The 11,040-nt window shown below is 32.8% G+C and overlaps 1 protein-coding gene across 1 annotated transcript; it reads left to right on the top strand.

Annotated features, from left to right (window-relative positions):
• Positions 1 to 477: 477 nt before the first annotated feature.
• Positions 478 to 2,234, top strand: LOC112503331 (protein FAR1-RELATED SEQUENCE 5-like). The gene is made up of 5 exons (XM_025107389.1): positions 478 to 563; positions 645 to 654; positions 772 to 903; positions 1,048 to 1,617; positions 1,749 to 2,234. Exons 1-5 carry the CDS (start codon positions 478 to 480, stop codon positions 2,232 to 2,234), a joined length of 1,284 nt encoding a protein of 427 aa, XP_024963157.1.
• The last annotated feature ends 8,806 nt before the right edge of the window (positions 2,235 to 11,040 follow it).

Genomic DNA, 11,040 nt, shown 5'->3' with positions numbered 1-11,040 from the left:
GGCTTGTTGAGAATTTGTTTTTGGTCCCTAATGTTTGGGTCATTAGTTGTTGCCATTAAGGGAGGGCCATCTGGGTTTTTTTCTCTCTTTTTATTAAAAAAAATAGTACACAAATACTTAAAATATATTAGAAGGGTATTCGTGCAATATATTGAAATATATTTCTATTTTAATGTTTCGTTTTATTTTTTATCCATGTCGATATAATATGATTTTATATGATTTTGAAAAAATGATAATGTTTCTATTTTTGAATAAAATATAAATTTGAAAATATCATATAAAATTTGCAAAAAATATATCAATATTAATATCAAATTAACTATTTAAAAGTTTTTGTTTGTGTATTTTTTTAATTAAATTTTTTTATTATAATTTAAATGTAACGAAGTAACTTAATTTTAGGTTTAAACTCAAATTAACTATTTAAAAGTTTTTGCATTTGAGTATAAAGTTGACAATGGTCGTTTGGTATCAATGTTTTGGGCCAACGAGTTGACAAGGTTGAACTACGCAGAGTTTGGTTATGTTATGTCATTTGATGCGACATATCGTTTCAACAAGTACGTTAATTTAATGTTATCGTAATTTGGATTTATTAATTTCTATGGTTTCGGCTTATATTTTATTTTTTGTCATCGTAGGTATAACATGGTTTGTGTACCATTCACCGGTATTGATAACCATAAGAGATCAGTTGTTTTTGGGTCATGATTGATCACTGAAAAAACTATCCAAGCATATACCTGGTTGTTGGAGTCATTCTTGAAGGTTCATGGTTGTCAACCGACCCTTGTTTTGACTGATCAAGATGCTTCCATTAAGGAARCAATCCCTGTTGTGTTTCCTGATGCTAGACATCGCCTATGTATGTGGCATATCATGAAGAAGCTACATGCCAAGGTATTGAATGTTTTATCACATGTGATTGAAAGTAGTATTATATTTAGTGTTATCGGTGATAATCATGTGATACAAATGTGATTGCAGTAGTGTATCATATGTGATTTGCAAATTTGATTTACTTATAGCGATGTTATGATGCAGGTAGGTTCTGATATCATTTTGAATACAAACTTCAGAAAATGGTTATTGAAATTAGTATGGAGTGTACATCTTGAACCTGAAGAATTTGAGGTTAAATGGGCGTCTTTGTTGAATGAGTTTGACCTTAATAATCACCCATCGCTTGATGACGTATTTGAAATGCGAACCAGTTGGATTTCTTCCTACTTTAGGGAGATACCTTTATGTTGTTTAATGAAAACCACCTCCAGATCTGAGAGCACCAACTCGTTTTTTCGAAAATTTGGTAAGCATTCTAATATTTTGTTAGARTTCATTTTGTCTCATGATATTGCGATAGACAAACAGAGGAATAGGCAGCGCAATGAAGATCATAAGACGGATACCACCACACCGACCTTCAAGACAAATACGTTGATCGAGTATCATSCGGCAAAAGTGTATACTCRTGCTATTTTCTTCAAGGTCCAAAAGGAKATCTTCAAGGGTTATAGATGTTGTTCCCAATGGCAAGTTAATTCTGAAATGGGTTTCACAGTTTATACAATAAGGGAGAGGAAAAAACATTGTTCCACTAAGCTTGAGTTTAAGGTACGTTATCAGTATTATTAATTATTTGTTTAACKTTATCACATGTGATATGCTAGTTTATTGATAAATATCACATGTGTTATTTTAGTGTATTGTTATAATCTTGTATCACTAATTATGTTGTATGTTAGGTTGCTCAATCGCATTCAGATGACTCAATATATTGTGATTGCCGCCATTTTGAGTACTACGGAACCTTATGTCGGCATGTGTTCACTGTCTTGTTCAACCTTGATTTCGATGAAATTCCGCAACAATATATTCTTAAGCGTTGGATGAGGGGGGTTATTCATGTTGATGTGTTGCGTAGTCGACATATATCAATTGGAAGCGATAGTGTGGACAAATTATCCAATGACGTGTATCTTGAGGTTGGTCAATGTTTAATGAATTTTAAAGGTGACGAGGATAAGATAACTGCCTTTCTTGACAATATCCGTTCGTGGAAGTCAAATATGCTAATCAGTGTATCTGAGAAACTTAATTTTACCAACAAAGATGATGTGATTCAGTCATTGGTAGGTGTTCCTCAGCCGGAGAAAATTGATATTCTTCCTCCTCAAGGCATTCGTAACAAAGGTTGTGGCACTAGTAAGCGTTTGATTGGGGCGGGATAGAGAGCCATAACAAAAAGCAAACGGCCGAAAAGACTATGTTGAGGATGCAAGGAGTTTGTCAATCATGATATAAGAAACTGCTCTGTGAGGAAAGCCTCTTCCAATTAACGTTTTTCCATCTCTTAATGAATTATGTTTTTTTTTAATGAATTTGACAATATTGGATCATATTATTTTATTTAGTTCTTTCGAATGTGGATGTGAATGATGGTTTGTTTAAAATGATGATCAATCACTGTTACACGGTGTTTTTTTTTAATATAATGCTTTTATATCAAACTTTGGTGGTACTTCAATTTTAGGGTATCACATGTGATAACCTTGTGTATCACGTTTCATATATGCTGCAATCTGTTTTTTTTTGTTATATGACACATTGTATCTAATAATAAAACACTTTTGTACTTGATAATTATATATRTTTTCGGGTTTTTGGAATCTGCTCAATTTATGGATCTTATGTACGTGATATATTCGTTTATGTCATGTGATATTTTTGAACGTATCACAGTTAAATCGTAAATTATGTTATTGTTGTGTGATTAGAAAAATAACCCTGTGCTGTAATTTATAGCAAATATTGTTGGTCGACACAAGTGATAAGCGTTTTGTATAAGATCACACCATGATTATGCTTACGGAAATATCCTTTGTCATAGAAACATAATTTCCAAAACATATGCAAATTCAACCCAATTGTTTTCATTACAGTCTGTCATTTGTTCTACTAGTGATGAAATTAAGAAATTGCTAAACTGCAAATGAAACGAACAAACATCCAACTTCCTATATCTTTCTACCTATTTAATATGATACAAAACGCATCTCCCTTTTATTGAATGCAGATGTGAGGATTGATTCTTTCAGATTATCATTCAGTTCATCAAATTCAAGTGCCTGTTTGTAAAGTGCATCCTTTAAAATGTTGTCATTTGAAAGCAGGATCTYTGTAAGGTATTTTCGCCTYRAACGTCGTAGTTGTTGTTCTTGTCCACATCCCTCTTGAAAGAAACCACAATCCCAACGGTTTATCACTTGTCCCATATAATGCTCCATGTGCCGCATTACGAAGATTCCACAGTCAACACCATTTCGTACCGTACTCCACTTCAGGTTGCAGACCTTGGCGGTGACATTAGCCATGATTTTTTCTTTGGGGTGCCTCACTGATTTCATGTAGTCATTAAGAGCCTTGTGCTACATTTCAAATTTGCATTATGATTAGTCATTTAGTAATTGCATATATAAATATTTTTAGTTTATCACATGTGATAAAGTTCGTAAACTCTTACCAATTGTGGTGGCAGATCCCCATACTTGCTTCCAATGTCAACCTCTGTTTTTGTGTTATCGATTATTAAGAAGCCCAGATTTTTCAAGTTGAACACAATTAGGTAGAAGTGACTTTGCCTTCGAATCGGGAAAAAAATCTGCAAATGAATGCCATTAGTATATTTCAAGCATTTATGTCGCACCTTGTTTAATATTTGTGTAGTTAGTATAATTATAAAGAAAATATACCATATCTACATTCCTTAAGGTTGCTAGCTCCTTATCGTTTTTCATTGCGGCCTCCAAGTTGGTTTCAAACATAGTATACATGCTTCCGTAGCTCAATTTTAGCATGTCGTCCGTCTTTTTTGTTAAGTGATAATGTTATATCAGTGACTCTAACAAATAAATTTATATTAACTGATAAAATATTAATATCACATACCATTGTTGTGATGTCACAAAATAACCTTCGTGGGGAAGACTTGCTTCTGTATTGTTCGTTCTTGTTTAACATTGTTGCCCATATGTCGATCACACCCCCGTATATGAAAGTATCATCAACCATGCTTTCGAAAATATGACGTGGTGCATACTGACCCTCCGCTGTTAAGTATACCGGGCCCCTGTGAGGTAATATATTATTAGATTACTAGATTTCCATATGAACATAAATCTCAATAGAGTTAATAAATTATAAACTGTGACCAACTGTGATAAATGTGATAATGGTGTGATAAATGTGTTAATGGTGTGACAATTTTGTTACCGGGGTGATAAATGTGATAATGATGTGATAAATGTGATAATGGTGTGATAGATGTGTTAATGGTGTGATAATTGTGTTACCCGGGTGTATTGTACTTTTTAAATTGAAAAGTTTGATGTTTTATCACATGTGATAAACCGGATGTGTATATGTATGTGGATACTGTTTGGTTCGTTTTCCATTAAATTAAATTATGTATGTGGATACTGTTTGGTTCGTTTTCCATTAAATTAAATTATGTAAATGATGCAGCAACAACTGCTTTTGACACCAAAAATCTTGATGCCATCGACTTACCAGTGATCACATGAGCTGTGATAATGGTGTGATAGATGTGTTAATAGTGTGATAATTGTGTTACCGGGGTGTATTGTACTTTTTAAATTGAAAAGTTTGATGTTTTATCACGTGATAAACCGGATGTGTATATGTATGTGGATACTGTTTGGTTCGTTTTCCATTAAATTAAATTATGTAATTGATGCAACAACAACTGCTTTTGACACCCAAAATCTTGATGGCATCAACTTACCAGTGATCACAAGAGCTGTGATAATGGTGTGATAAATGTGTTACCAGGGTGATAAATGTGATTGATATATATAATTTGATCAAAAAGCAAGTGGATTGCTAGCAAATCTCAACTCAAACTACTTATGCATCTCTTAAAGTGGTGTTTAGGTAGTGATGAAGTGTTAGTTCATATGATAGGAAAATGCAAATGCAAATGCAAATGCAGAATTTTGCAATAAACTTTGCTACCTATATGTTGAAGTATGTTACTCCTTTATACTAAAGTTATTGTGTTTATCTAATAATCAAATGTGATCCAGTTAATCATGTGATAAATATATGCATATGTTAGTGTCAAGTAGTTGGATGAACTTACATCTGAGCGCCTTCCATAGCGAATATTAGGTTAGAAAGGATTAACTCGACTTTTGTGTTAGGCCGGTGTGCGTCCACTTGTCTATTCATATACGGTGAATATATTTTTCCTCCTACCTTTGAAGCTCTTGGACCACTGGGACCAGTGTATATCTCACTTATTGGTTTCACATTAGGAACCACATCATTGTCCTCTTTGTTAGGAGCAGTTTCCTTCGGCTCAGCAACTTCTTCGAACTCTTGGGTGAGACCTAAACTAAAATCCGGCATCTGTAACTTCTCATATATTTTAATTGTTTTGTCTACCCCCTTAATTGTTTCTGGATTTGAGAAAAATTGTGTTGGTGTCTCAACAATCTCTTGTGCGCCCCCCGTAACACCTTGCCATGGATCACTAGTTGATGCTTGTTTTGTTCCACAATTTTTAGCAAGTGACATGTTCATTGACGTATCAACGTTCATTTTGTCAATTACTACCAAATCTATCAACTTTTTTTCCCAAACATCAAACTCCACAGAGGTGGGGTATATAGTCCTTCCTTTTTTTAGAATCATATCGAAATCGCTCTTCATTGTCTTGAACATATTGAAAGTGTGTTCGACCTCATCCAAGTATATCTGCACAAACCGACAAACAAATGACATATGAATGTATTTTGAAAGTAGTTATTTAATTTCTTATTTTATGAAAATCATTTGTTAACTATGGTGATTATATGTGTTAAGTAAACTATGATAATCATGTGATAAATAAGCAATGTGGTCATTTTTTACATTATACATTAWTWAAYTTTGTCGTAACTAGGTTGTGATATGCAAGAAATCTAAAATTCATTTGCATTAACGTAACTAGATTTGTGATAAGTCACATGATTTGTAAGTTGTGATAATGATGTGATTACTATATGCATAATTTTGTGATAAGCAAGACATATTAACCGGTGCAAAATATTGATTTAACTGTAATTTAAAACAATACAAATAAGTGATTTTAACAGTGATATCACAGAAAATCACTAATTTAACAGCCATATCGCATGCTTATCACACCCATATTGCATGATGTATGTAAATACATAAGCTATGTAATCATGTGATGAATAAGATATATCAATTCGTTCAGAATATTGTTTTCACTAAAATATAAAACAATGCAAATTAGTGCGTTATCATCTTTACCTTAATGTCAATTTCTTCGTTCTCTCTTGGTCTATCTTCATGTTGTTCATCAACCAATGTTTCTGCTACATTGCCAATCCCGAAACCACCGGTAGAAAGTTCTATTGATTCCCGTCTTCTTAGAAGGTCCATTGACCAACTTGCAATGCATGGTCTTTTGCGTATCATGTGCATAAGATCACACCGAATGGTGTCGACGTACAGAAGCTTCATTTAAAAGTGCAAGAAGTAAAATTCCCGTCCCAATTTATATTTCGTGATTATTCATTCACAATAAATAACCAATGATAATAAGTACCAATATATGTGTATATATATATATATTAAAATGTGATATGTAAAAATACCGTCAATGTAGTTAACGGGCCACTGTAGTAACACTCTATTGGGTCTGGCTTCCATGTGCTTTTGTTCATCTTTAAACATTTGAAGACATAATCGCACCAATCAATTTTTTCGAAGCAAGTTTGTTGCGATAGATATGCAAGAACACTGAGGTCACAAATGCCATTCGATTTGCATTGACCCATTACATTGCAAAAGACCATTATGAAGTCCAGTTTGAAATTCCAATCACCATTATCTGAGGTGATAATTTCGCTTACTATGTCTGTGACACGTAAAGACGGCTTYRAATATMTACTTTTYYATTGYTCTACTAYAYTTACTYCGCAGTTGTCATTAACTAAACTATCCAATGGAGCTCCCCCAATTGGTGCACCAATCATCTCATGTATTTTTTTAACTGTGATTGGGATCACACCGTTTTCGAGTTTAATCAGCATGTTTTGAGAGTCAAAAGAATCAACTACATAATAGCCAAGCTTTGCAGGTATACCGTCTGTCTTCATGTTCAACATGCCTTCAAACCCCATTTCTTTTACACACTTTATTTGTGATGGGGATAGATTTGAATAATTGTATATAGGGGTTTAGGTGATGTTCTCGTACGAAGAGGAAGATAGGTTTTGATCGTTGCCATTGTCTTCTCTTCCCTTAGTATCTTCTTTGACACTTTTTACCTTTTTCCTTATGTTTTGGTCTTGAATCTCAAAGTCGTCATCATCTTTAGAATCTTCCCTTGACTTTGGTGGCCTTTTACATATTGTTTCTGCATAAAAAATTGTATTTCTTTTTATTTATGATATCATGTTTTTGTACATGCTTTGTATATGACAGTCAGTAATACATGTAACGAAATATAGTATCATGTTCATCTAATGCAGTAATCAATGAGTTGTGAAGTCAATGGCATATGCGACGTACACATAGTTATGGTACAATTCATGTCATTCAATTTACCAATTGTTTTCAAATCACATTGTCATTAAATAAACAAAATAGTATTGTTACCTCTTCTAGTTGAACAATCAGATGCCCTTTGTTTTGCTTGACCGACGTTCAATATCGCAACTTCATTGCTTTCATCATCCACATCAATAGGGTTCTCTGCTGTGTTAGAAAATTTCGATTCCTTCATGTTTTTTTGTAACTTGTAGCTCCTCCGCATTGCTATTAATCCCCTAAAATTGTAGTTGGTCCACCATTAGGTATAATAATAGTGTAATGAAAGCGTCAAAATAGTACTAATAGTGTGATAAGCATGATATATTAATCTGTGCAAAATATTGATTTAACTATAATTTAAAACATTGCAAACAAGTGATTTTATTTGTTGTTTAATGGAAATCACGTGATAACAATTCAAATAAGTAATACTAATCGTCAAGAATACTAGCTGATTTTGTGAAGATATGATCGGACTCGTCTAGAAACAATTACAACTAAATTTTAATTTATGAACAACAAAGCACCAAAATGATAATCCTAACCATTGCCAAGTAATGTATAACATTGATTATCACACCCAAATCACATGATGACACCAAAATTGTAACTTATCAACCAAAACGTTAACCCAATTGATGTATACCGGTGATTATCACACCCCTATCACATAAGTATCACACCCAAATCACATGATTACACCAAAATTTTACCAAGTGATCTATACCGGTGATTATCACACCCCTATCACATAAGTATCACACCCATATCACATGATTACCTGGAGTATATAGTTGAATGACTTGAATGATGTTGTGTCTTACCGTGTACTAGAAGTGTACGTCGAATATTATCTGGAGTTTCAGTATATGAATCAAGATCACATCAATGTAGAAAATAATGATAATTATGTGTTATCTAGTGATACTTTTATGCTATTATTAAGTAGGAACCTAGGATTAGAATTTCTAGAACAATGTGATCTTCTTTTTCACCATTATTTTCTGTTTCTTCCAATCCATTACCCTTTTTTTATTAATTAATATTTTGTTTTAAAAATGTCTCATTTACATTTTCTATATACTATGATTATGTTCTATTAAACATAAGTCGTGAATGATTTTCTTATAAACTCTTGTTGTCTTATTGAACGCTCAAAAGACAAAATTACAATCATATAAAGTAATGTATAACAGTGATTATCACACCCATGTCAGATGATTATCACACCCAAACACATGATGACACCAAAATTTTAACTTATCAACTAAAACATTAACCCAAGTGATGTATACCGGTTATTATCACACCCCTATCACATAAGTATCACATCCAAATCACATGATGACACCAAAATTTTAACTTATCAACCAAAACGTTACCCCAAGTGATTTATACCGGTGCTTATCACACCCCCTATCACATGATTATCACACCCAAATCAGATGATTACATCAAAATTTTAACTTATCAACCAAAACGTTAACCCAAGTACCCAAATGATTATCACACCCAAATCAAAGTGCCATAACCTAGTATTTTGAAGATAAAACATTAGCTATCAGGTTCACAAACATTTACATTCCCAAATTGTGTCTTGTTCATACACTTCAAGTTCTGTTACGTAGGAATTCTTAGCTCTTAGCGGTTCAAGTTGCAAGGACTAATTGAAATCAGTCTGTGTTACTAATATTCGATAATGTGAGTAGATTGAAGCACTTGTACTTCACAGTTTTGAACCGATGGATAATAAAACAAATGTTATTGCGTTAGCGTGATGTATAACAGTGATTATCACACCCAAATCACATGATGACACCAAAATTTTAACTTATCAACCAAAACCTTAACCTAAGTGATGTATACCGGTGAGTATCACACCCCTATCACATAAGTATCACACCCCTATCACATAAGTATCACACCCATATCACATGATTATCACACCTAAATCACATGATTACACCAAACTTTTAACTTATCAACCAAAACGTTAACCCAAGTGATGTATACCGGTGATTATCACACCCCTATCACATAAGTATCACACCCATATCACATGATTATCACACCCAAATGATTATCACACCCAAATGATTATCACACTCAAATCAAAGTGCCCTAACCTAGTATTTTGACAGATAAAACATTAGCTATCAGGTTCACAAACATTTACATTCCCAAATTGTGTCTTGATATTTCCTGAGTATCACAACTAATCGATTAAAAACTTATTCAAAACGAGTAATTTTGAAAGATACCTTGAATTTGTCCGCTTGTTGCATGCAATGGCTTCTCGATTAGGGTTCTTGGTCGATTATGGTTGCGTGTTCTTGGTTGGTCACCGCCGATCAACATTGTCGCCGTCCGTTGTTCTTGCGATTTGAAGTTAGGCTTGTAATCGTAACCGTTTTCTAGATGATAATGATAAGTTTAAAAGATTTTGATCGTGTTTAAAAATATTTGATATATCATTTCCATTATTACCATTTTAATTTTAAATTTTTTTGAATCTTTTTAAATTTTAATTTTAAAAATCTTTTAATTTTATTTTTTATCACACTATGTGGTTATTGAGTTGTTCTCGCGTTTTCGTAAATCACAGGGGTTTTCGTTTGAACCCTTCCCCCCCCTCTCTCTCTCTCTCTCTATATATATATATATATATATATATATATATATAGGGGCTGGTTCAAATGTTAACCAAGATTATTGTGTTAACTTTGTTAACCAATCTTGGCCATTAATTCTTATAATAAACAGTTGTGATTAATCATGATAAAAAATTAATTTTTTTAAATTTACAATTTCAAAAAACATATGTGAACAAAGAGGAAAAAGGTATTTAGGTAATTTTCTTTTTTATGTAACTCTCATATCATTAATTGAGAGTTACAAAATCAAAAAATCTTATTGTTTTTGTTAATGTAAGAGCCATATGAACATACACACATATATATAGACATATGAACAGCATGTGAACCGTATGAATATCTTCTGCATATTCAGGAGCCAACTCTGTTGTATGTACATGAACACGTATGAACCAAGGCATCTAGGGTTGTGTGTTTTCATACGAGCTCACATGTCTTCACATGTTCTGTGTGTGTGTGTATATGGATTCATATGAACATCTAATGGGTTTATCCATATTAGCTTGGACGATATCGAAAACTTTACTATCAGAAATCCTTTAACAATCACAAATTCAATAACATTATAGATAGACTAGAAGCGTACTCGTGCAATGTAGCGAGATACATCGTGATTTTAATATTTTATTTTATTATTTATCTCAGTCGATGCTATAATATAGCTTTATGTGATTTTAAAAAAACGATGATGTTTTTATTTTTTAATAAAATATATGTTTGAAGATATCATAAAAATTTGACAAAAATATATCGATAT

Source organism: Cynara cardunculus, unplaced genomic scaffold (assembly GCF_001531365.2).
Source record: "Cynara cardunculus var. scolymus isolate 2C unplaced genomic scaffold, CcrdV1 Un_Scaffold_2878, whole genome shotgun sequence".
Classification (NCBI taxonomy): domain Eukaryota; kingdom Viridiplantae; phylum Streptophyta; class Magnoliopsida; order Asterales; family Asteraceae; genus Cynara; species Cynara cardunculus.
This window is presented reverse-complemented; position numbering and strand designations above follow the sequence as displayed.